The sequence below is a fragment of the Mytilinidion resinicola genome, assembly GCF_010093595.1.
Source record: "Mytilinidion resinicola strain CBS 304.34 unplaced genomic scaffold BDZ99scaffold_2, whole genome shotgun sequence".
NCBI classification, from domain to species: domain Eukaryota; kingdom Fungi; phylum Ascomycota; class Dothideomycetes; order Mytilinidiales; family Mytilinidiaceae; genus Mytilinidion; species Mytilinidion resinicola.
Genome location: NW_022985438.1, coordinates 2,297,095 through 2,321,447, shown reverse-complemented (window position 1 = coordinate 2,321,447; position 24,353 = coordinate 2,297,095). Strand labels below are relative to the sequence as shown.

Below are 24,353 nucleotides of genomic sequence, written 5' to 3'. Positions count from 1 at the left end.
GGAGAGCCTTATATCATTTGGAGGCCTCTTTGAAGTGCGACTGTCGCCCTGTGCGAACCCTACCTTGTTGGCGTGACATACAGGCCACCACCACGGATCGGGTACAAATTCACCCATAAGCATGTGGCAGCCATCAGCAGCATCTCTTCCTTCAAAGCTCTCGTATACTCGAGATGCATGTAGTCCATAACATCAATAGAAATTCATCCTACTGAACACTCTCTCACCAATCGAGATGTAGCCCCTCCCATTGCAACCACGGTCGAAAATCCAGTGACACCAAAACTTGTCATCACCAACCTCATCTCCACTAACATCTCAACTTTTCACTAACAACTCCATCATGCCCTCACACTAAGCTGCTCTTCAAGTCTCTTACTCAGAGAAAGCAGAATATACTACAAAATGTCGACCCTCCTCCCGACATCCGTTTCCTCCGCACTCACCCCAGGAACCTACATCTACGGCCTCCTCCACACCCCAACGAGCATCACCACCATTTCCTCCGACGACTGCATCCGCCACCTCGACGCCACCACCCTCTCGCTCCTCCCGGACGGCCTGATCCAGAACGCACACAGGAGCGTCACGTGTCTAGAGCCTATTTCCGCGTCGGCAGAGACGTATGCCACGGCGGGAAGAGATGGGTTGGTGAAATTTTGGGATAGGCGGACGGGGAAGAGTGGGATGGGGATTGAGAGTCGTGAGTGGTGATTTCTTTTCTACGAAAACCTCGTTGTTTTTGATGATGCTAGATTGATGGAAGAGTGCTAATTGAGATCTTTAATTTAGCGAATAACACACCACTTTCTGCGCTCGCGTGTAGTCCGGACGGGCGGGCTGTAGTTGCGGGGACGGAATTGGAAAAGGATGGGCCTGGCGATGCGCCGGTATTTGTGTGGTAGGTCTTTTTGGAGTGTTCTTCACGTGCAATTATGTTGGTCATGTATTGCATATGTATCCGTTTCTGGTTTTCTATTTCTACATCTGCTCATATGACTCTTCTATATCTGCCTCTACTGCACTATTCTAAATTTCTATCATTTAATCACACCTTCTAATACAATCCTAGGGATACCCGAAACCCCAATGTCCCAGTCCTTCTGCTCCCAGACTCCCACACTGACACTATCACTACCCTCTCCTTTCACCCATCTCACCCCCACATCCTCCTAAGTGGCAGCACCGATAGTCTCGTCAACGTGTTTGACACCCGCAAGCCCGACGAGGAAGAAGCACTGTACCAAGTCATCAACCACTCGTCCGCCATCCACCACGCAGGCTTCCTGAATGAAACAGACATCTACGCGCTCGGCACGGACGAGACGTTGAGTTTCTACCAGCTGCAGAGCGAAGACGACAGCGTGGTTGAGCCAGCGCCGAAGGCGTTAGGAGATGTGAGGGAGGGGATGGGGTTGGAGTATGTGGTAAAGGTGATGGAGGTAGGTGGAGAGGCATGCGTCGTTGGAGGGAGCCATAGGTATGTACTCCTTCGATCTAAATATATACAGATGCTGATGCGCGTCTAGCTCACAGTATCTGGATCTGATCCCCCTACGCCGACCGACAGGAGATCTCCCACTAAACTGGGCGTACGATGTCGGAGAGCGGGTCAGGTTGCCTGGTGGACACGGCGAAGAGATTGTGCGAGATGTGTACAGCGATGCACCGGTTAGTGGTCTTAACTCTCCCCTCTATCGCTTGTCGAAATCTGAGTCTAACTTCCTACAGAGCCGAACAACTTACACAGGCGGCGAGGACGGCTCCGTCCGAGCCTGGAAGCTTGCGGATGCAGATGAAATGGATGTCTCTGAGGGTGATGGACTGCAGTCGAAGAAGGCCAAAAAAGAGAAAAATAGAGATAAAGAGGAGAGGAGGAAACATAAGGAGAAGAAGAAGGAGCGGTTCAAACCCTACTGATTCTCTTTAGAGAGCCACCATGATTGCTTCAAGAGGTACGGCGGCGCTTGCGTCATGTCCAGGTGGGTTCGATAATTCGGCGTCCACATCTCCACTGTGAGCACTAATAATTTGCGGATCAGGACGCTACTCGTACAACCACTCCTGAGATATGTAGTTCCCTACATATAGCCTCGCAAGATAAAATTGCCGGTTGCAGAACGAGTGGCGTGTCGTGCATGTATCCCGTGACGTGAGTGGTTGCTCCCTGAGGGACCGGCTACCTTTGCACTGGGATAAGCGTAGGAACGATCCGCGTGGCAGTTCTCGCTCGGTTCCCCACGAAGTACCGCGATGGTGTGTTGGCGGATTGCTGGTGGTGTGGAGGGGTACGGAATGATGGTGCGGGGTGTGGATGACAGCTGGCGTGGTTGGTGGAGAGTTGCGAGAAAGAACGGAACTCGTGCTCAAGTACGAAGTCTCCACCAGCGCTACTGTTCAGCTGGAGTGATTGTCGGTAAGTGCCGCAGGTCAGACGTTGGGAAACTCTGCGAGGCAACGGTCGCTTCTCGCCGCTGACAGGACAAGGCGCCAAACAAGACCGTCGCGGAGTTGCGAGAGAAGCGGTCTGGATGGAGAGACACAGCGCGTGGCAGCAGAACAGGCTGCCGGGAACTGTGGCGCCCGGAGTCAACGTTGCACCATCGCGACCCGGTTGATCGGATGCGGACGTGTGGCGGCTGCTGTGGATGCTGTGTGGTGCGTTGCCCGTCGTGGTCGCCCAAAGCGAGACATGCAGACGCAGCGCGGCGCTAGAAAGATAGAGTTCAGCCGCTAAAGCTGCCATAAAGGCCGCCGCCGGCGGCTAGGGCGTCCTTTGGGGCATCCTGCGATGCCGAAGTGTGGTGTTGAGCTGCCGCGCCACGAAGGCCAGAAGAGACGATTCTTGTGAGAGGCAGCGTCGCCGTCTATCCGATGCAGGAAAGGGTTTCGCGGAGAGAACCCGGGGAACCGATCCCCAGCGTGCATGGCCTGATGCTGATGCAGATGCGAGGCAGACGCAGGGCCGGCTGTGAGTGGTGAGTGGTGAGCGGAGTGATGTCCACTCGAACTGCAGTTCTTGACGAGGCATTGCGCCTTATCTGTCCAGGCTTGCAGGGGATCCATGAAGCATCTCGCGCAGATGCAGCCGCCTTCACACCGTCTCGCAGCGCCCTGGGAAAGCTGGTCAAGCGGCCACTTGTTGCTGGAGTCGGAGTCCAGCCGATCCTAAAGCGGCTATCAAGGCCAGATGGCCAGCCAGGTCTAGGCGCGACATGCAGCCGTCTCATTCGCCCGGCTGCGCGCGAACGGGGCCGGTCTGGGTTGAGCGTGGGAGAGGCATGGGATTGTGATGAAGTTCCAACTTCCCACTGCTGTTGCCAGGGCTAGGTGCGCACTAGAATACGACAGGCGACGATACTTGATTCATGAGGGAATTGCCAGCCATCCGCCGGGTGTGCGGCCGACGCAGCAGGCCTTGGGGCCTTGGAAGCGAGCATTTCAAGGACGTATATCGGGCATATTGAGAGTCGCGATGAAGCCAGGCGGGGGCGGACGGTGATTCGCCGGTGGATACGATGCTCGGGATTCGTGTGTTCGTGAGCTCTTTCGATGTCCAGATTTGTCGTCATTAAAGCGGACCCTAGCCGCGATGGCTGCTGTATTTGAGGCCCCAACGGCCCTCCACGCTGGCGCTTTCGATATCTGCTTGCCAGGAGAGTCTTGTCTGCCGGCCAGCCCGGCGTCTCATTCGTAGTGCACTGCCTAAGTACGCCCTCTTGCCGCCGCAGCATCGCCGTGATACGCCCCGTCAGCCTCAGCAAATCCCATCCGCTTGCGAGCCTCCCCACACCCACGTTGCGCCCTCCAAGGCCGCCCGTCGCATCAAGAGCGGAGGCTTGTCTCAAAACAGCACCCCTCGCTGCCGCCGCTGGTTGTATTTCGGCGTCGTCGGGAGAGCCGCTATCGACTGTTCTACCGTTGTATGGCATGATAGAGAGACCGCCCAAGTACCAAGTACCGCCCGCGCCCCAGCTATCTGCGTGCACCGTCGGAACTGCGCTGCAACTCTCTTCTGCGACTTTCTCGAACTCCACACGCGTCAATTACTCACGCCCACTCATCGCACGCTGACAGCTGAGCGTCCGCAACCAGCCGTGGCAACCTCGTGTGTTCCGAGCTGAGTGATCGAAAACGGCCGCCACGACTCCTCCAGCCTTCGGCGCCCCACCAATACCTCCACCTTGCAGCCCTCACCCCCCGGCCAGCAACACCACTTGCAGCTGCCTCTCCTTTCTGTACAAAGAGGTCGCAGAGCCTCGCGCTTTCCAGAAAACAAACACCCCGTCGCCAATCCGCTCAAAGATGACCACCATGGTGGACAACTACCGCCCGCCGCAGTACATGCAGCTCCCTCACCGAAAGCCTCTCCCCCAGCCGGGCACCGCGGGCGCCTCGCACGACTCTGCAGGCCACCTCGTCCCTGACCACCAGCAGAGCATGCACAGTCGCACACGAACCTCGTCCTCGTCCGTCTTCCCGCAGGTCACTCCTACATCCACCAACAACACATACGTCCAGCAACAACAACAACCACAGCAATACCAACAGCAATTCCAGCAAGGCTCACGACGCACTCTTTCAAATGCCACTGCCTCGACGACCTCTACCAATGCTAGCGGCGGACAGGGCATGATTCGAACAAACTCAGGGCTCCGACGTTCTTCCTCTTCGCGATCCGGCAACAACTCTCCGACCAGCTATGTCTCACTTATGCGAAAACAAAAGGCTACTGTATGGTGTGATCGCGCACAGTCGGAGGACCCGCGGATACAGGCAGCACAGCGGGCAGCCAAGATGAGGGCGACTATGGAGGTGGTGGGCGGGAACACTACAGGGCGAACCTCTACCTCCTCGTCTGGCGTAGCGGCTGGAGTGAGGTCAAAGATACGGCATCACGGTGCTCCCAAAGCATCCCTATATGCACCTGGAAATATGGCTGGCAGCGGAGTGCCCATGCGGTTAAGTGCTAGCGAGGTGGACGAAAATGACAGCGAGGACGCAGACAGCCAGAAGGCAGGCCAACCCTACCATCAACGGACCGGCAGTGGGAGAAGCTCTCTAGGATCTGGAAGGAGGATACAGTATCTGAATGCCCAAGGACGGATGAGCACGAGCAGTACCCCGCCTAGCAACAACTCGCCGGCGGACACCCTCGAAGAAGAGACACCAGTTCCGGGCAACTACGCTCCAAAGCAAGCAGACTATTTCGCTCAGTCTACCCGGACAGGCCTCTCTGGAGGCAGTGGCAGCTCCGGGGAGCGGGAAAACAGCTTCGGAAACCTTGGCCAGATGCAGCAGCTTCCCCCACGGCACGCTGAAGAGGAGAAGAAGGGATCGGACGACCTACGAAGAAGAGGCAGTGTCGACGACAGGACGATGACAATGAGCGGAGCAGGGCGGTTGTTTATTGCGAACCCTGACCTAAGCGATTGAGGGAATTCTTTTGCAGCATCTTCATCATACGGATTCACGGCGTACCAAGTGGGCTTGTTTTGGTTTTGGGATCGGCATCTCGGCATCACATAGCTTCTAGGCTTCACATGCTAGGGACAGGTGCATTTTGTGTTCTGTTGTACTCGAGGGATGAATATGGGGGCCAGGCTGCCTCTTGGATGTATATGTACTGGGTCGAATCTACGACGATGGAACTCGTCGTGGGACGTAATCTGACAACGATTGAACCATAGAATCATGCCAATTGTGCACTCGAATGACCTCCTGGGAGCCTCCAGGGGCGCCCCACTATACCGCCGTGACGTGGTGGCATGTCCACATCAACTTTAGAGATTGATAAATCGAAAGTGAAGAATGAACTGCTAAACGATCCTCCGCGGACGTCGAATTGGTTGAGCCGCTACGCATTGCAGCTGACGTGGGTTGGCATCTAAGACAAGCGCAATGGCACCAGTAATGCCTGCCCAGGTGGTTGGGATGTTAGCGGAGTCCCGCAAGCCACACCCAATCAGAGCTCTCTGTTCCTGAACGCCAAGAGTCTGAGATGGTGTCGATGGCGACGCGCATGCCCATGCCCTTGCAGGGACCTCAGGCCTGCCTCAATACATTGCTGCGCCCCCGCGATACTGGACAGAGGCACAATGCGACTTCGACTATAGCAGTATCACCCGGACACGTCCTAACTGCTACTTCCTCTCTGTTTCAAAACATAATGGCACACTCCAAGAACTTCGTAAATCGCCAAGCGAAGGAAGAGGTGGCAGAGAAGCATACCAATGGGCACATCACCGCCAATGCGGTCGGTGAGCAGAAGACGGACTACTCACAATGGCGGCTGAAGGATGAAGACGGCTGCCAGACATGGCATTACCTAGAGACGGACGAGGAGCTCAAGGCGTGGCCGCAGAGCACCGCGGATAAATATCACTTGGGTCTAGAAACGGTAATAGGAATTCTCCCCTTGGCTTCTATCTATCTTAGTTCTGCTTCTCTATAGGAGTAAAGTGCTAACATTCTACAGGGCCTTCCCAAGCTTCCTGCCGCGAAAACCCCCCTCGAATCCGCCGCTAATGGCCTCTCCTTCTTCTCACACCTTCAACTCCCGCCTGGAAACTGGGCTTGTGAATATGGCGGACCTATGTTCCTGCTACCCTGCGCTGTCATCACCTGGTATGTCACCGAGACACCAGTCCCCGAGGCGTGGAAGATCGAAATCAAAAATTACTTATATGCACGCCAAAATCCCAAGGATGGGGGATGGGGACTACATATTGAAGGCGAGAGCTCTGTATTCGGGACCAGCATGAACTATGTGGTGCTGCGGCTGCTTGGAGCGAGTGCGGAGGACCCTAGGATTATCAAGGCGAGGGGTTTGTTACATAAGATGGGTGGTGCGGTGTATGGGCCGCATTGGGCCAAGTTCTGGCTTGCAGTACTGGGAATTGCGGGTTGGGATTTGGTCAACCCAGTCCCGCCAGAGTTTTGGTAAGGCGAATGAACTTGAGGGCGACAAATGACGATGCTGATGTGCTTGATGTAGGCTTCTTCCGGACTGGGTGCCATTAGCGCCGTGGAGGTGGTGGATACACATGCGGATGGTATTCCTGCCCATGAGCTATGTGTATTCCAAGCGGTGGCAGTATCCCCTGAACGACCTTACGCGATCACTACAACAGGAGTTGTTCACGGAGCCAGTTGAGCAGATCAACTTCCTGTCTCACCGGAACAGCATTCACGTAAAAGACAACTACCATCCCAAGAGCTGGCTCCTAAACTCCGTGAACTGGGCACTGGTCAATGTCTGGAACCCGTATCTTCGACCAAATTTCCTGGTCAAGAAAGCAGAAGACTGGGTATGGTGGTTGGTCCAAGAGGAAGATCACAACACAGAGTATACCAATCTTGGACCTGTCAATGGGCCCATGAATACACTGGTCTGCTATATTAAAGAAGGGCCGGATTCCTACTCAGTCCAGGAACACCGGAAAACACTCCCCGAGTTTCTCTGGGTAAAAGGCGAAGGCATGCTGATGAACGGTACCAATGGAGTCCAAGTCTGGGATACCGCTTTCCTCATCCAAGCTTGCGTCACCGCCGGCTTCGCGCAAGACCAGAAGTGGAAGCCCATGCTTCTCAAAGCGCTCGAATTCCTCGAGGCCCAGCAAATGCGCGAGGAGGTGCGCGAGCAGAAGAGATCGTACCGCCAGAGCCGCAAGGGCGCCTGGGGCTTCAGCACTAAAAAGCAAGGGTATACCGTCTCCGACTGCACCTCCGAAGCCCTCAAAGCCGTCATGATGCTCCAAAACATCCCCGGCTATCCACAGCTCATCTCCGCAGACCGCCAGCAACAAGCCATCGACGTCCTCCTCACGATGCAGAATGCCTCTGGGGGCTGCGCCTCCTACGAGCCGACTCGCGGCCCCGTCTACCTCGAGTGGCTCAACGCCGCTGAAGTCTTCGGCCGCATCATGATCGAATACGACTACCCGGAATGCACGACCGCCGTCGTCGGGGCCCTGTCTATGTTCACGGACCGCTTCCCGGACTACCGCTCGTCCCACATCGCAGACTTCAAGGCGCGTGCCGTCGAGTATATCCGCACTGAACAGCGCGCCGACGGCTCCTGGTACGGCTCCTGGGGCATCTGCTTTACGTACGCCGGCATGTTCGCGCTCGAAGCCCTTGCATCGGTCGGGGAAACCTACGAGAACTCGGAGCGGGTGCGCCTCGCCTGTCAATTCTTCTTAGACCGCCAGATGGAGGATGGCGGGTGGGGCGAGACGTACAAGAGCTGCGAGAGCGGGACGTACTGCCAGCATGAGCAGAGCCAGGTCGTGCAGACTGCGTGGGTGTGCATTGCGCTGCTCGAGGCAGGGTATCCGGATCCGGAGCCGCTGAAGAAGGCGCTGAAGATGATTATGGGGAGGCAGTGTGCGAATGGGGAGTGGAAGCAAGAAGCAATCGAGGGGGTGTTTAATAAATCTTGGTATGTTAGCTTGGGTGTTATCGGGAGTGAGGCTGGGAGAGTGCTAACTAGCTACAGCATGATTTCGTATCCGAACTACAAGTTCACGTTCACAATCAAGGCGATGGGTATGTTTGCTAAGAAGTGGGGTAATATTGAGTTGCTGTAATGACGGCTGTCGGGTAGGCTCTATGTAGAGAGTGGTTTTTGCGGACTGGTAGAAGATTAGTAGAAAATAATATGAGATGTGGCGTCTACTGGACGCAGGTCGGGTTGAATCAAAGCATTAGCGGTCGCGAGGTCTAGTATTCCATCACAGTAAGTACTGTAGGTAGGCATAAAAGCGATAGCATATTCTTCTATCATCAGAAACAAACCTATTTTCCGTGTTGTTGGCGTCCCGCACCCCAAAATCCGCCTGTTTTTGCCGGTGCGGCCCCAAGACCCCACCCCTATCACAACGGCTTTTCAATGTTGTCCCTCCAGAACCTCGTGAAATATTCTCCTTGATTGGGTGCATCACGTCCTGCTTTCAATTTTTGGATAGGACTTGTGGTTGTGGAGTTGCGTGTGAAAAGGTGCGTGGAGCGACGAACGGCCGGAAATTCGATCACTCTGGGCTCAACAGCGTGGCGGCGGCCAAGAGTTGCCGAATAGGTTGGTTTCTTTTCGGAGGCGGAAGCATATAGCCCCGAGGTACGAAGTCGGTCGCGGCGGCCGTTGAATAGGAGAAACCGCCTGTAGGGAGTTTCTAACGCTCAACCGCTCAGATGGTAAGCACTGAGGGTGAGATGACATGGGCCTCGTAGATGCAGACGCTTAGTGCATGTTTCTAGACTGTTTGCACGTTGGGAGGGAGGAGAGTTGGGTTCTTTTTCTCGTCGCACTCGCGGACCCCACCACTATCTCGACGGCGCAGCAAGATTGATCTCCAAAATTCTCGCTAGGTATGCTCTGCGACTAGATGTATCCCGTCATGGTTTCATTTATGCGCTAGCATGCATGGTTGTTGAGTTATTTGCGAAAAGGTGATGTTGGCGTCGAAACTTGGGAAAATCTTCTCCCTCGAGACTCAACAGCTTGGCGGCCGCCAAGAGTTGCTGGATAGGGGACGTCGGCGCTGGGGTTGTTCCGTTGACGGAGGGAGGGGGGAACGCGGACACGGCCCGAGGACGACGCCGGATGCTACGCACAAGGGTGGGGGTGAAGCCGATGGAGAGCTCGACAATGTGGTGAAGTGGCCATAGACGATGGTGAAAGGGTCCACACGGTCATGTGCGAAGATACCGGATGTTTATGAATTACTTCTAGGTGAAATTTCGTTTGTCAAGTCATACATATCCACATTTTCGTTGGCTTTTTCAACTAACAAAGCAGAGTTGGGAATTCCCCATTATCTTAGCGCAGTCGGTGTCCGTCCGGGGATACCAAGTAAGTCGCCTTGGAGGCTGGGTTTGAATCAACCCCTTGGTGTAGAGCGATATTCGACACGACAAAGATGGAGTCTGGGCTTAGGCCTGGCGAACTTTTGTTGCAGAGATGTATTTTTTGGGCTTTGCTCTCTTTTTGCGAGTGAGTGTAGTCAGTGGACGTGGTCGCGTCTTTACGTCCTTTGGTAGATCCAGGGGAGACGAGAGACTGGCCTTTTGAACTATCTGTGAACATAGTCGGCCACCTCAGACGACGTCGTCACCATGTGCCTCATTCACTGAAACTTTGATTTGACCTCTGGTACGATTGGATGGACTGATCGCTAGCCATTTCACTTGAAGCTCACACCGCCATTCCGTCTTCTTTTCCTCTCCAGTTTCTATACCTGTCACAATTTGTCGCAGCCGCGTGATGCAAATGCAATCTGCATACCCTTCTTTGTCACGGTCAAGCGTGCTCCATCTCACGTTCAAAGATCTGAGCCAAATCCTTCCAAGCGTTCCATATTCCCACCGGGCTATACCATCTGATCCTAAGCGAGACTGACTGCATTCACCTTCACTTACATTACTGATACGGGCTGTTATCGTTATCAGCATGATCTAAGCCTCGACGGCTTCACTTACTTCACTCGGCACTCTTCGTCTTTCGCAAACCTCGACCGTTGCTCTCTCTTCTCGACACCCATAATCCTTCCTCGTATGTAATGGCTCTCTCCTTGTTCTATGCATTTTCTAAAGTCACGGACTCTAACGGTGATAGCAGCTCAAAACGCCATGGCTTCTCGTCCGCCGGACATTCATGACGCGGTCCGATCCTACAAGAAAAGCACCGCCGCAATCGTGAACTGGCTCATGGCTGGCTCAGACATCAAACGCACCCCAGAAGACTCGGCATCGCTGAAGGACCTGGTCTCGGCTGCTAAGCGGATAGTTGGAGCGAAGACGAATATACCTCGTGCCATATATTGGGCGCTCAGAGATGCGATCGAAAATAGGACAAGGCTTTCCCACTTGTACAAGAGTGGTCTATTTGAGTCGGACGAGGCCAGCACTTCTTCACATGAGCACTTCATCAAAATGTGGGACCGCAGGTTGTTATTCTTTGAGCAGTTTACTGATTCAGACTTGTAGATTGAAGCATATCTTTCGCATACTTTTCCCGAAGAAGAATCGCTCACCGGAGCCACATTGCGACACTCCCAAGGAAGACCCTACTAGCGACAACTCATATAGCGTTCTCAGCTCAACGGCGCAAGATGATGATACCGAAGACTACAGCAGCACGACAGTAGATCTGGACATGGAACAGTTGATTTCCGAGGACGAGGAGCTTATCTACGGACTAAGGCCTATCCAAGATGAACTCGAGACTTGGCTGACCGCCATTGGTCTCCTTGGAGAAGATAAGAAAGGCACATGCATTGAAGGGGGCATCAACAGTATCCTGTACCAGCTGCTAGACTTCTACGGCTACATGGTAGTAAGTGGCGCTGTGTCTCTGGCACATCTAAAGTCAGATCCCCGCATCTGGAATTTTGCTGACCATGGCGAATAGGAATTTGACGAAACTTGCGCGGCACTCATGCGCTACTGGGAAATGTGCCGGTCTGGATCCTCAAACATTCTCGTCGCAGCTTTTCTGACCAATGTGGCATTCGAAAATATCAGATATATCAGCACTATCCAAGGCCCGCATACCTTCAAGTACTTCAACCATGAGCAGTTCCTTCAGCGGCGCATTGCTTGGTTCTCTTACTTCTCTCGGTCGAATGTCAAGGCCATGGATTACGAGGGAGCGCCTAGAGGCCTTTTTCGCGATGGTCCTGGATTCATCGATGCTTGGGTTGCCCTACAAGAATTTCAAGATGGAATGGCTCAGGTACCCCAGAGCTCCAGTAAGGTCAAATTCGAGAAGCCGCTGGATATGATCCCACGTACGGGCTCGCTCTTGGACGTCAAGTTCAAGCCCGAAGGTCATCGCTGTATGATGTCCATGTTGGAGAGCATAGTGCAGTTGATGGAATTTCACAAAGGCATGCCAATCATGGGATCTGAACTAGGTTGGGACACCTCGGAACCCAATGTCTCTTATGGATTCTTTTCCCCGGGGTTTAATCCTCTGCAAGCAAGCATCCACGGCTTTCTTACGAACGAACTATCTGCTGGAGGGACCGAAGCTGTCGTTGGAATCCAACTCTGGTTGACGAGCTTCAGCACTTATCTTGGTAATGACCGGACGGCGCCAGCGGGTATGGACTGCCGGATTACAGCTCTTAAATTTGCAAAGGAGGTCCACAAGTCCTTAGCTGCTATGCTCAACCACAAATCAATGAACTATCCAGAAGGCGAAGGAGCCAACAAGCCCCTTCTATATTCCAGCTGGGTCTATCTTTCGCGGGCTTTGAACTCTTATATATCTGACAAGCGATTCGACCTCTACTATCGATCGCCTTGGGTTGCAGGGACCCATATGGGCGAAATCCTGGGATACGCTTATAGCTTTGGCATACCAATGATCAGGCACAAGGGATACATTTGTGCTGTTTTGCACATGTACAATCTTCTCGTTCAGCTCGAATTGGTTGAACCCAAAGATTTCAAGCTCCTTGAATCACTTTGTTCTACTCTCGAGAATGTTTCTTTCCTCGGTAAAAGACCTCGAAGCAACTTTAGAAACCAGTTCTCTCGATCGGCTAGCTGTAACACCGAGAGAGGGCCCAAGAAGTATCAAGGGCGTGAGGGGCGGAGGGTTCTGGAAGACCTTCCAAACTGTTGCGATAATTACCACAAAGAACTTCCCCAACAAATGTCAAGCTTCTTCCTGGCGCACGCGGCCCGATATGAGCCGTACTCTGTAATCTTGAACGCCATGTATGGGGAGCAACTCGATCCAAAGACTATCAAGTGGGTGGCGACCAGGCATGAAAAGGAGATGGATGAAGGACCACAGATCCACCAAGGCCACAAAATCCCACGCTACCTGGAGAAATTCCACGGCCTTGTGGAGAACGAGCTCTACCTCGGTCCCCTGCCTGTTCTCCGCACCAACTGGTTCGCAGTCCTTGTTATCTGCATGGAAATCCTAGACACGCTCACTCAATTGGCGATCAAGTATGGCTTAGTCATAGGAAACACTACTAGGGACTGTAACACTAGAGTGCAGGTGGCTTTTCTAATAGCGGGCGTCGTGGATGATTGGAAAGATGGCAGGGTCACAGCCCGTAATCTGGGACCTCTGAGGGAGATACCTCATTTGAAGATTGCAAAAGAGGTCATCCTTGCCTATTCTGACCAACTCAAAAATCTAGCTGAGTTTCTCTGGGATATCTGATTGGTATTCCTGCAAGACTTTTGAGAAAGGCTTTCGGAGTTGCATTGCCACGAGCATAACCCTCCGCTACATCCTTTTCAGGTAGAAGTAGGTAGTAGATCAATGGAAACCTACAAACTATACGAAAGTGAGTCGTCGTAAGCCTGTACAACTCTGAGCGCAATGACTTGATTGTGCACTCTCTTGTCGCCCATAACACCCATAGCTTTGACTGGGAGTAAAGCGGCGAAGGCCTGGCTGATCTTGCGGTACAGTCCAGCCCTAATCTCGTCGAGGATTATATAATCCGCATGCCAGACAATGTGAGCCTGTTCAGCGTTTGTAGGTTTGCTAGATATGTTAAACAAACCTCTCTTTGTACGCCTCACTTATATCAGGTGCGTCAAAAGTTTGTAGATAGACCTTTCGACTCATTATTTCTATCACTCACTTATCTGGTTTAACAGTCTCTAGCCAAGTTGTGAACGATCAGTGAAACACTGTAGTGGCAGAGGGGTGTGGACAGATCTAAGACACCTTGTCGTGAGCTCGTGCACTTTTTGAATTCCATCGCTTGTGGTGCTTCAACGTATTGTAACATATTCATAGCGACGGGTCGCCTGCCTAGTACGTCTACGTACATCTATGATGACCGGCTTGCCAGCATTCACTAACTTTTACGAGACCTCCGTGCCGCTACTTAAAGCCACCCTGCTCTCGCCGCTTTTCAAAGCTACACTATCAGAGATAAATTTCGCCGACACCTTAAGCTATATACTTTCTCGCTGACAATTTCTACTTCACAGTCGGCCGCCATGGCGTCCATGCCACCTTCTGTTCGAAATATGTACCGTTCGTACAAGAAAAGCACCTCTGCTATCGTTATATGGCTCATATCTTGCACCGGAGCTTCCCCCGAAGTACCCTCCTTGTCTCTCAAAGACATGATCATTTCAGCTCAGACCATCCGCGCAGCTCACACTGAGATCCCTCCTGCTATCTATTGGGCGTTTCGAGATGCAATTCAGAATCGATCCGTACTTACCGAGTTCTACAAGGGTGGTGATCTGAGCGGCCGGTGGATGACGCTAGTAACACATCTCACGAGTACTTCACCAACACGTAAGTCAAGCGTCTCGCATTTCACGACCATCCTATTGACTAAGGCATTATATTGAGGAAAATTTCTAGCATTCTATTCTCTAATCCCAAATCACCGACAGCTCTAGAACGAGATACTCCCTTAGGAACTTCCTGTAGTCAACGTGTACGGCGTTCTTGATATCGAGGATTTAGAAGACTCGACCAATGAAAATGAGGAGCGGCGGTATGGACCACGGCCGATGGGGCCACACCTTGAGGACTGCTTCAGAAACCTTGGCCTTCTTGACGAAGACGGCCAGGGTCGCTGTATTTCGGGGGATGTTTTGAAGAAATACTTCGACGTGATCGAATTCTATGACTACATGCTGGTAAGTAATGCCTGCACTTCTTGAGATGGACACTAGTATCAGTATCCGCTTACCATAATTCTACTGAACAGGAGTTCGACGACACCTTCTCTGCGATACACCACTATTGGAAACTATGTGACTCAGGTCCTTTGCAACTAGTCATCACAGCGTGGCTCACGAACATCGCCTACAAAATGGTCAAGACCATATGCTACGGGGGCCACGGTTACTTTACTATTCACAACCACGAACAGTTCCTTCGTCGGCGCGCTGATTGGTTATCCTCCAATGATCGATCAAAGCTCGGCTTGGTCGATCACGAAGGCGCAAGCAGAGAGACATTCCGCGACGGATCTGGATTCATTGACGCGTGGGGCGTGCTACAGACATTTCTGCACACCAAGCGTCTTGCTCCTCGAGACTCAAGAACCCCCAAATTTGAGAGCCCTCGAGTCATGGTTCCACTTCCGGGCTCACAAAATGAACCTGAGGCTGCTTCTGATTGCATGTTCTCCTTGATTCGGAGCATACATGAACTTGCGAAAGTTCACAAGCCAAATCAGCACATGATGAAGAGTTGGGAGGAATGGACAAGTGGGCAAATTGAGCTCGATCTGCTTCCAAAAGGTTTCGACGACTGGATCTACAAATTGTTCCCTACTGGTTTCAACCCCCTACAAACCGACATTCGAGATTACCTTGCTGATCCAAGCTCGGACGGAACCGACATTGTATTTGTTATCCAGCTCTGGCTTAAAACCTTCAGCACCTACCTTAGTAATGAACGTATCGGACCGTCAGTCGTTGACTGTCGAGTTTCGGCGCTGAGATTTGCCAAAGACGTCTTGAAATCGGTAGAAGCTGATAAATCAAGGTTTCAAGGAAAAACAACCTGCAGTTGGGGCGTTCGCGGAAGCCCTTAATGCCTACACCTCCGACAATAGGTTTGATCTCTACTACCGCTCGCCTTGGGTCGCTGGAACGCACATCTCTGAGATACTCGGAGACGCATTCAGCAATGGTCTGCCAATGGTCATCCACGACGGCACCGTCTGTGCGGTCTTGCACCTCTACAATATGTTTATCCAGCTCAACTTGGTTGATGCCAAAGATTTCCAGCTCCTCGAACTGTTATGTTCGTCCCTCGACGATATTGCGTCTCTGGGCAAACGCCCTCATGGAAATTTCATGGATCATCTCAGAACTTGCGTCACTCGTGGAGCGGTTACGAAAAAGCCTGGCCGCGGAGAACGCTGGCTCTTGCCGGGCCAAATTCCATCTCACGGCGACCACGCGGTTCACAGCATCTCAACACAGTTCTCAAGCTTCTTGCACATTCTCAGATCGAAGTACCGCGTAACCCCACGAGCCTCATGCCAGTTATACGGGGAAGGCACATCGTCGAGATGCGAGAAACGAGCACAGGGACGATGGAAAGCGGAGATGTCGGACGCGCCTGACGTCCATCTAACGGACAGTCCTTCGCGAACCCTGGAGTACCTCCATGGCCTTGTCGAAACCGAGTTCTTCTTTGGCGATTTCCCAATGCTTCGCACGAACTGGTACGCAGTCTACCTTATGTGTGCGAAGACTCTAAAGCGGATATGCGAGCTGGGGATTCCAATTGGATTCTGGAGAGGCTGTGACATGCATGGGCTTGCTTGCCCTGACGGTGCGAGGCTGGGAGTGCATCTAGTCGCCTTTCTTGCGGAGCTTGTGGATATTTCTAAAGAGGGCTTTGGCGGAGGCACACGCCCCTTACGACAATTGAAGGATATTGATCGGATACAAGTTGCATAGCAAGCCCTGATGGAGTGCGCAAAGGACCTGAACCCTTCTGATTTCCAGTGGGATCTTTGAAGGAGCTCTGGAGAAACTCCGAAGAGCTATGGAGTTGGTGCTTACTCGCGAATGATAATGATGTTGGCAAGTACTGATTTTGTCAAGTTGTGAAGAAGCAGTTCTGTGTTGATTTGAAGAGGCATAAGGCCCGTATATATAGCCCCTGAAAGGGGGGGTACTCCCCTGTTCCCCCTTGTTACGGATATGGAAGAATGTAACGCCACTGACACGCTAGTAGTGGCAACCTGAGTAATTTTCTCATTTTCTCTACTTCATGAGATGCTATAATCAGATCTTAGACACTTGGGCGGCCTCATACACTACTAGGGTGTTGTTCTATTGATAGGCGCTTGGGTTCTTCAGATTATTCACTTGCGATTCTTCGAGGTCTTAACTACATTCTCACAAGGCTATAATGCTAGAGCAACGATTGATATCCACTCATTGCAGTGCCATATCATCGATCGGGTAAGCACTTGCTCAGCAAAGTCTGGTGTGCTTCCATGAATGCACCATGAATGCAGCCGAGACAAAATCAATTGGCAAAATCTAAGGCTGACTCCAGCGAATGTAGAGGCCAGTCAAGAGTCGACTTTTCATCTCATGCGGTTCTCTGAAAATGCGTTGAAGTACCACAGGTGGTGGTAAAAGATTGTGCGTAGACTTAACGTACCTCGATGTGAGTCTATCCAGCTTGCTAATTGATACTATCTGAAGTGGTTTACTGAAATCACCGTACAGCGCTTTGCTAAAAGTCTAGGCACATTTTCGCAACGCCGTTGGAGGTGTTTCGGGGCATCCGCAAAAATTGAAAAGATGTGAAGTCCTTAAGAGCTTGAATCAGAGGTCATTCACGCCTCGATAGTCCGCCTACTTGCCGCTTTGGGGTGCTTCAAAACCTGATCACAAATCGGAACGAGATGAGAGAGACGGCATGCCCAAACTTGTGACCTAGTACGGTAGGTACAAAAGTATGAGCTTCCATCTTGTTCAGAATCTGGAAAGTGTAATGGATTAGCCATGACTAGGTGGTGCACTATTCATTCCACTTACTCAATCAATTCACCTTTAATCTTGCCAACATTCACCAATCTCTACGAGATCTCCGCGCTGATATAAAACGCTGTCATAATGGACACCTTCCCTCCTTTTCACAGTTGCAAAACACATACACCAACCACACACCTCCACCACCGCCCTAGGCCACTGTAAACCACCATATTTTTCTCTTTTGTAGCCAATATGGCATCATCACCGTCTTTTGCCCCAGATAATTTGTACCGCTCTTACAAGAAAAGCACCTCCTCTGTTGTCAAATGGCTCATATCCTGCTCTGGAGCCTCCCCAGAAGTGTCATCCATGTCACTCAAAGATATGAAAGCTGCGGCTCAGAAAGTTCGCGCGTCGAAGACTGAGATCCCCTCTGCCATATATTGGGCATTCCGGGATGCTATATCTAATAGAACGCTGCTTACGGAGCTCCACAAAAGCGACGGTTCGGAATCGGATGATGCTAGTAACGCCTCGCATGAGCACTTTACGAAATTGTAAGATAATTTGATCCTCATCCACCTTTGTTCTAGACCAAATCACTTACGAGACACATCAGGCTAAAGGAAATCTTTGATATTTTGTTTCCCAAAGTCAAACGATCCACCGCAGTCTCAGATCGGAATATTTTCGGCGAAAAAAATACTGTAGCCAATCTGTACGAGGTTCTTGATCTCGAAGACTTGATCGACGAGGAAGAGGAGCAGCACTTGTACGGAGAAAAACCAGTCAAACTCTTAATCGAAGAGGATCTCAGAAGACAGGGCTTCATTGGCGAAGAAGAGGACGGAGCAGCCATTACTGAAGATTTTCTGGAGAGGCACCTCCGATGCAAGTTCTACTATGACTATCAGTCGGTAAGTATAGCATTCCAGCACCGTTCTAGAAAGCGTATAATGTGTTAGCCTTTACTAACCATACATAATAGGAGCTTCAAGAGATCTTTGACAAAGCGAATGAAGTCTGGGAGAGGGCCGACTCAAGCCCCTGGGACCTGCTCATCAAGGCGTGGCTCACAAATGTAGCCTTCGCCTCGGTACAGGAACTATCGACAATGACTTCGACGTTTCCCGAGCGATTTGGGATTCCTAACCATGAAGAGTTCCTCCATCGACGCAGCGAACTGATATCGACCATGGAGGAGAATGTTGGAACACTCATCAAATACGACGGCACTACCACTGATAGGGGTTCCGACTTTTTTGGTTGTGCAGAGGCCTTCAACGCACTGCAGAAATTCCAAACTCGAAAACGCCGAGTGCCTCAGAGCCCAAATTCCCAAAGCATCAAGGTCGAGAACCCTAAAGACTTGGTTCCAATCGGGACTTTACCATTCAAACACATACCGAATGACGAGCGCAACACTCGTTGTATGCTCTCCATGCTCGAAACCATGGCTAGCTATGAAGGCGGGACGGGCAACCCCGTGCAGGCGCCCTTCCATAAATACGTTGCCAATCCGGCCATAGGAGGAACCAATGTCGTTCTCGGTATGCAACTTTGGATCTCCACCTTCAGCACCTACCTTGCCACAACCCAAGGATCACCAGCGGTCGATTGCCGAATCATGGTTCTGAGATTCGCGAAGAGCATTCAGAATGCTGTGCGACCCCTGATCAGCCACTTCTCGACGCAGCACCTGAAATCGCTGAGAGACCTCTCGCATAGTCTGAACGTCTATCTTTCCGACAGACGATTCGATCTGTACTACCGATCGCCGTGGGTAGCCGGTACGCATATGTCTGAGCTCCTTGCAGATGTATACGGCGATAGCATGCCCTTAATTAAGCACTACGGCATTATCACCGCAGTCCTACATCTCTACAACGTCCTCATTCGGCTCGACATGATCAACCCGACAGATCTCCAACTACTCGAGCTCCTCTGCGGCTCTCTCGACGAAATCTGCTTCCGCGGCAAGCGTCCCGAATCCAGTTTCTCAGAGAATCTGGTAGCGGCTGTTGGACGCAGCGCAAGCGACTCAAAGAAGCCTAGCCGCAGGCAGCTGCCAGTTCACCTTCCATGCGCCAGCGAGCACAATAGACATTTCGACATGAAAAAGAAACATTCAACGTTCTATTATCTACGCAGAATGAGCTATCGCACAAATAGCTCGATTGTGTGTCAGATATACGATGAAGGAGAGTCAACGAAAGGTCATAACAAAGCAAAGTATTGATGGGATAGGGAGACGGAATCACCGGATGTCCCGTGGCCCTCACGCTTGACGAGTAAGTAACATCCGGTTGGGAATATTCACCCATTTTATAAGCGTCAGCCGACTTATTTTTCACTATTAGCTGTGCCACTTGCTCTAGAAAAGCTCCGCGGCATTGCAGAAGCCGAGTTCTATTTCGGTCAATTTCCGCTCGTCCGCACGAACTGGTTCGCTGTTTACCTCCTCTGTGTAAAAATATTGGATAGGTACATGCAGTTGTGGCAAGAGTGCCACGAGGATGGTGATCCGGCTTGCTACGGCGATTGTTGCACAGGAGTCCTGGGTGTGGGCATGACCATGGAGCTTGTGGATGATTGGAAGAATGGGGTTCACAAGGCGCGCAGTCAGGGTCCTTTGAAAGAGCTCTGGGAGCTTAGGCTTGGGCGACAAGCGCTCTTGGAATGCGCGAAGGATCTTAAGCCTGAGGACTTTCAGTGGAGCATTTGAGAGGCTGATGGATGGAGAGAACGAAGGAGGGCTAACTAGATATGTCCGGCTTAGAGTGAGCTCTTAGGAATGAAACTATCGATTTCCTGTCTCTTATCATCTATGGTGGACTGATGTCTATCCTTGGGTCGCGGAAAACCCACCGCACCGCAAAATATGCTTTAAGCGACTGCGACTCCGCGCACTTACTATAATTCTATATAAGTCGTGTGCTATGGCTACTTTTAACCATTTATGACACTTCCAACCTATAAACTACGTCCGCACCATTACCTTCGCACCTGATTTGCAGAAAACCTCCTTTTACAGCGTAATGATGTCCCTTCCCTATCCCTTCACCACGCTGGCGTCTACCGTGATTACCTAAGCAAGTCTGTAGCCAATCGCTAGAACTAAGCCAAACGCCTAGTCCTGATTTGGCGTCTCCTTAGAATATCGATAAACTGTGGACGCAAATCAGCGTGTCAAGGGATAGCATCACCGTTAAGCTCTTACTACTCCACAATATATATAAACGAGTTTATCTGAGCCCTAGAGACATACTACAATGTGAGGAAGTCATTATCAACCTTGCGTGTACTGTGGCGCGCAAATTCATGCAAGGTCGCCATGCTTCCGACCAAGGCCCTTTCAAGCTTGTGGCTATCGGGAACATGAAGGTCCAATGCGGCTTCGAGACATCTCGAGAACAACTCGGGACCTTTGCCATGGCAGCCGAACTAAGTAATTATGGAACAAAACATCTGCAGTACATATTCGCTAAATCAGCGCCGAAGCCCAGGCCAAACCGCTCCTTCTCAGATTTCCCGTCACAAGCCTATTACCAGTCGTAGTCGTAGCCGTAGTTAACATCAGGGCTCGGAGTCCTCACCCGTGGAGGGGCTCTCCGATTCGTCCTCGTCGAATTACGCGGTTTCCTCGGCCGTATCGCAGCTTGACATCTCGGACACGCCATCATCTCACAGCCTGGGCACTGCAGCAGATAAGTCCAAAGCTCATAGCACTCCGGGCATGCTGTACGACCTTGTACTTTTGGCCACCAGCCGTCGTGGTCGCAGGTCGATGTGTAAGCCTGGCGAGTGCTTCCCTTGGGTGGATTGAGATGTGTGTATTGTTCCCGGTGTCTTCTGGTTTCCTCATCGTAAATCTTTGCCAGTTTTCTGATCTCTTCTTGTCGTTTCTGTTCTGCTGCTCGCCACTCCTCCTGTCGTTTCTGTTCCGCTGCTCGCCTCTCCGCCTGTTGTTTTCTCATCGCCTCTGCTTCTTCCCGCAGCTTTTTCTCCCACTGCTCCTGCTGCTGTTTCCGAATCTCCGCCAGTCTCTCTCTCTCCACCCTCTCCCTCTCTTGCCTCTCCTGAGTTTCTCTAGACTCAGGTTAAATTGATGTGAACTCTGATTTCTATAGACGTCTAGCTAGTTGTATATATACTAGGGGAAGGAAGGGGGCCACCCCCAGGGTGGCGCGCTAGTAAGTTCAGATGAGCCCTGCACAGCTGAGGCTTCAGCTCGGTTCTCTACAGCTGAGATTTCAGCTGGGTTCTCTACAGCTGATGTTCGGAGAGTAGCTTTCTGGCATATGAGTTGTTGATCCTAGGTTGTAGTGCTGCAACCTGAGTTCTAGCCCATATCCTAGCCTGAATCACTCGTATCTTCCCGTCATCGCACAGATCCGCAGCATCAACCTCCTCCTTTGCCTTTTTTAATAGGTTTTCCTCTTTCTTCAAGTCCGCCTTCTTTAAATCCAGTCGCCGCTCCTTCAAGTCTTTCTCAATCCTTCTCTCCTGCCTCCCCCTATCCTTGCGTGCCTTCTCCTCCTCACTATCTTCTGCCTTCTTGTATATTGGTGACAACAGCCATGATCCCCAACTATTCTTCCGTGCCTCTGCCGCCGCCTCAGCAGCCAGAATACTATCTAGATTCCTGATCTCTTGCTCTAACAGCCGGACGCCTCTCTGCAGATCGAAGATCGTCGAATCAAAGGCATACTTCTTAGCCCGCCACCGTGCACCACGTTCTTGCTTCGACTTTTGAAGGGCGACGATTTGCGCCGCTTCGTTGAGCGTTTCTGGCTGCGGTGTCGCACCAGGAGGCGGACGTGGGGTTTGTGTGTTTTGAGGAGGGGGCCGTCTTCGTGTTATCGAAGGGTAGATGAGGTCGTAGTCTCGGCGTTTGCTCTCGTCCTTCAATGTCTCGTACGCGAGGCCGAGCTTTTATGTTTAGAGTAATTTCAGCACAGACAATATCATGATCGACAAAGCGGATTAGGATTTGGCTTAGCCCTAGAAAATTCAACATACTAGCTGAAAGGCTTCAGTAGCGTCGTGCCTAGCATTCCGGTCCGGATGGAGCTTCAACGCCAGCCGTCTGTAGGAACTAACGATTAGGTGAGGGGGAGCGGTTTGCTCCACTTCAAGGATCGTGTAATAATCCTCTGTAATTGGTAAGGGCACCATGCCTCCGCAACTATTTTCTTGCGAGGTTCTGTCCGTACGAGTAAAACTGAGGGCAACTGCGAGGAGCCTAGCAAGAGCACAGAGAGGGTGTTGAGGCTCGTAGATACACAGCTCAAGGGAGGCCGCTGTGCCGCAATGATGCGCGGGGCATGATGAACACGCACGCTCGGCTAGAATAGCAAAGACAGCCAACACATGCATGATCTATCAGAGATACTTCTAGAAGAGCGCCATGCTCTACGTCAATTATAGGCTTCTTCGCACGGATGAATCCGGACTGTATACTCTAGGGGGCTGAGTGTTTTAAGAGCTTGTAATTATCTTCTCTCGTTATAGAGCTATCAATGTAACCATCCGAGGTTTAAAATCTCGAAGACATGCGTGTTATAGTAGGGGTGTACGGGTAATGCAATTCTGGATGCCCTAAAACGAGTTATTGACAGCATAAGCAAGAGTGTTGTAATTTTTCAGCTGCACACTAATTTTTGGGAAAGAGATGTGCAAAGAATAATACTAAATCAAATACAACTTGATGAACCTGCAGGGGAGAGAGTTTAGATGCGTAAACAAGAGATTTATTACGGCACATGGGCTTTCCGCCACCTAGGTTGGGAGGGGAGGGGGGGGAGGGGGGACGTTATTCAGTATTATCAATAAACTAGTATCCTGCGATTGCATGTTACTTTATCATCGCTTTTATTTCTGTTAGACTTCACTTACATTAACTTACAGCTTTTGAACATGTTTGAATGCGTTCTAAACGTTAATTTTATTTCGATATTAGATAGGAGCAACAAGTGATCTCCACTCAAGTACAGTGCCAGATCATCGACCTGGTAAACACTTACTAGCGAATGTCTAGCGTGCCTTAGAGTGCTCTCATGATTGCAGCCGAGACGAAGCCAATCATCGGCAAGATCCAAGGCCGATCGCGATCAGCCCGTTAAGGAGGGGTCGAGGAAGGGAGACTATTCTCCCAACGCCCACAGACTACAGCACCGACTCAGTTAGCCCTCCCACTGCCATACGGATCCCTCGTCCCAGCGCCACTCCCAACAAACTTACTATGACTCAATTCCGCCATCTGCTTCTCATACCACGCCTTCGCCGTGAGATCTTTCTTATTCTTCTCCCTGAGGACATGCATCGCCGCATCCCTCACATAATCCTCATTATTAGGATGTTCACTCTTGCCCGGCCCATGATGCCAATTGAACGCGTCGCGAACCGGGCGGATGGGACGCTCTTGCCGACGACGCGCATTGGAATCTGTTTCCGTTGTCTCGCCGCGATAATCGGGCGGGAGACCCCAGAAGCCTTCTGTGATCCAGTCGAGGTTGTCGAGGTCGAGGAAGCTGTTGTCGGGGGCATCGGCTGCCGCTGTGTCTCTGCCTCTTATGCGTCTGCGTGGGTCTGGCGGTGCTGTGGTATTCTGCTGGCTTGGAGCCGGACCATGCTGGATTGCAGTGGTAGTCTGCTGGCTTGTAGCCGGATGTTGCTGCTTTGCAGCCTTTTTCTCGGCTTTTTCCTTCTTAAGAGGAGGCATATCGGTGGAACCTGCTTTTTAAATCTGTATGAGAGTCGGTTGCGGTATGCTGTGCAGAGCTTTGAAGATGAGGTTTTTGGGGTTGGGGTTTTTTTTTGAGTTTGGGGTAGTGCTCGTAACTGGGATCTGTTATATATAGGATGTTTAGTATAATGTTGCGTGTACAATGCTGGTAATC

The 24,353-nt window shown here is 51.5% G+C and overlaps 8 protein-coding genes across 8 annotated transcripts; 6 read left to right on the top strand and 2 right to left on the bottom strand.

The window, feature by feature from the left end:
* Nucleotides 1-405: 405 nt before the first annotated feature.
* On the top strand, nt 406-1,920 carry BDZ99DRAFT_515018 (WD40 repeat-like protein; the record flags this gene model as incomplete). Its single annotated transcript, XM_033724934.1, has 5 exons — nt 406-703; nt 793-901; nt 1,073-1,480; nt 1,530-1,671; nt 1,732-1,920. The coding sequence occupies 5 exons, from the start codon at nt 406-408 to the stop codon at nt 1,918-1,920; spliced, it is 1,146 nt and encodes a 381-aa protein (XP_033583393.1).
* Nucleotides 1,921-3,326: 1,406 nt separating this feature from the next.
* On the bottom strand, nt 3,327-3,932 carry BDZ99DRAFT_515017 (uncharacterized protein; the record flags this gene model as incomplete). Its single annotated transcript, XM_033724933.1, has 1 exon — nt 3,327-3,932. One exon carries the CDS (start codon nt 3,930-3,932, stop codon nt 3,327-3,329), a length of 606 nt encoding a protein of 201 aa, XP_033583392.1.
* Nucleotides 3,933-4,305: 373 nt separating this feature from the next.
* On the top strand, nt 4,306-5,436 carry BDZ99DRAFT_505855 (uncharacterized protein; the record flags this gene model as incomplete). The annotated part of the gene is made up of 2 exons (XM_033724133.1): nt 4,306-4,485; nt 4,540-5,436. 2 exons carry the CDS (start codon nt 4,306-4,308, stop codon nt 5,434-5,436), a joined length of 1,077 nt encoding a protein of 358 aa, XP_033583391.1.
* A 637-nt stretch (nt 5,437-6,073) lies between these two features.
* Nucleotides 6,074-8,697, top strand: BDZ99DRAFT_407213 (terpene synthase). Its single transcript, XM_033716473.1, has 4 exons — nt 6,074-6,400; nt 6,479-6,942; nt 6,998-8,443; nt 8,501-8,697. The coding sequence occupies exons 1-4, from the start codon at nt 6,170-6,172 to the stop codon at nt 8,589-8,591; spliced, it is 2,232 nt and encodes a 743-aa protein (XP_033583390.1). The 5' UTR covers nt 6,074-6,169; the 3' UTR covers nt 8,592-8,697.
* A 1,932-nt stretch (nt 8,698-10,629) lies between these two features.
* On the top strand, nt 10,630-13,186 carry BDZ99DRAFT_494249 (uncharacterized protein; the record flags this gene model as incomplete). The annotated part of the gene is made up of 3 exons (XM_033723296.1): nt 10,630-10,934; nt 10,987-11,335; nt 11,411-13,186. The coding sequence occupies 3 exons, from the start codon at nt 10,630-10,632 to the stop codon at nt 13,184-13,186; spliced, it is 2,430 nt and encodes an 809-aa protein (XP_033583389.1).
* Nucleotides 13,187-13,980: 794 nt separating this feature from the next.
* Nucleotides 13,981-16,419, top strand: BDZ99DRAFT_515013 (uncharacterized protein; the record flags this gene model as incomplete). Its single annotated transcript, XM_033724932.1, has 4 exons — nt 13,981-14,287; nt 14,426-14,637; nt 14,709-15,396; nt 15,494-16,419. 4 exons carry the CDS (start codon nt 13,981-13,983, stop codon nt 16,417-16,419), a joined length of 2,133 nt encoding a protein of 710 aa, XP_033583388.1.
* Nucleotides 16,420-17,703: 1,284 nt separating this feature from the next.
* Nucleotides 17,704-20,176, top strand: BDZ99DRAFT_515012 (uncharacterized protein; the record flags this gene model as incomplete). Its single annotated transcript, XM_033724931.1, has 4 exons — nt 17,704-18,008; nt 18,071-18,368; nt 18,440-19,667; nt 19,812-20,176. 4 exons carry the CDS (start codon nt 17,704-17,706, stop codon nt 20,174-20,176), a joined length of 2,196 nt encoding a protein of 731 aa, XP_033583387.1.
* Nucleotides 20,177-20,673: 497 nt separating this feature from the next.
* On the bottom strand, nt 20,674-24,293 carry BDZ99DRAFT_566253 (DnaJ-domain-containing protein). Its single transcript, XM_033727566.1, has 4 exons — nt 23,695-24,293; nt 22,474-22,607; nt 21,722-22,383; nt 20,674-21,540 (listed from the first exon to the last, which is right to left on the bottom strand). The coding sequence occupies exons 1-4, from the start codon at nt 24,173-24,175 to the stop codon at nt 20,997-20,999; spliced, it is 1,821 nt and encodes a 606-aa protein (XP_033583386.1). The 5' UTR covers nt 24,176-24,293; the 3' UTR covers nt 20,674-20,996.
* Nucleotides 24,294-24,353: the final 60 nt, after the last annotated feature.

Excerpts from the sequence above, each read along its gene's own strand:
- BDZ99DRAFT_566253 (XM_033727566.1), bottom strand. The coding sequence starts at position 24,175 with ATGCCTCCTCTTAAGAAGGAAAAAGCCGAGAAAAAGGCTGCAAAGCAG. Across the intron at positions 22,608-23,694 it reads GATGGCGGAATTGAGTCATA|AGGATTATTACACGATCCTT; the intron begins GTAAGTTTGTTG and ends TACCAATTACAG. Across the intron at positions 21,541-21,721 it reads CTACTCTCCGAACATCAGCT|AGAAACTCAGGAGAGGCAAG; the intron begins GTAGAGAACCCA and ends ACCTGAGTCTAG.
- BDZ99DRAFT_407213 (XM_033716473.1), top strand. The coding sequence starts at position 6,170 with ATGGCACACTCCAAGAACTTCGTAAATCGCCAAGCGAAGGAAGAGGTG. Across the intron at positions 6,401-6,478 it reads ATCACTTGGGTCTAGAAACG|GGCCTTCCCAAGCTTCCTGC; the intron begins GTAATAGGAATT and ends AACATTCTACAG. Across the intron at positions 8,444-8,500 it reads GGGGTGTTTAATAAATCTTG|CATGATTTCGTATCCGAACT; the intron begins GTATGTTAGCTT and ends AACTAGCTACAG.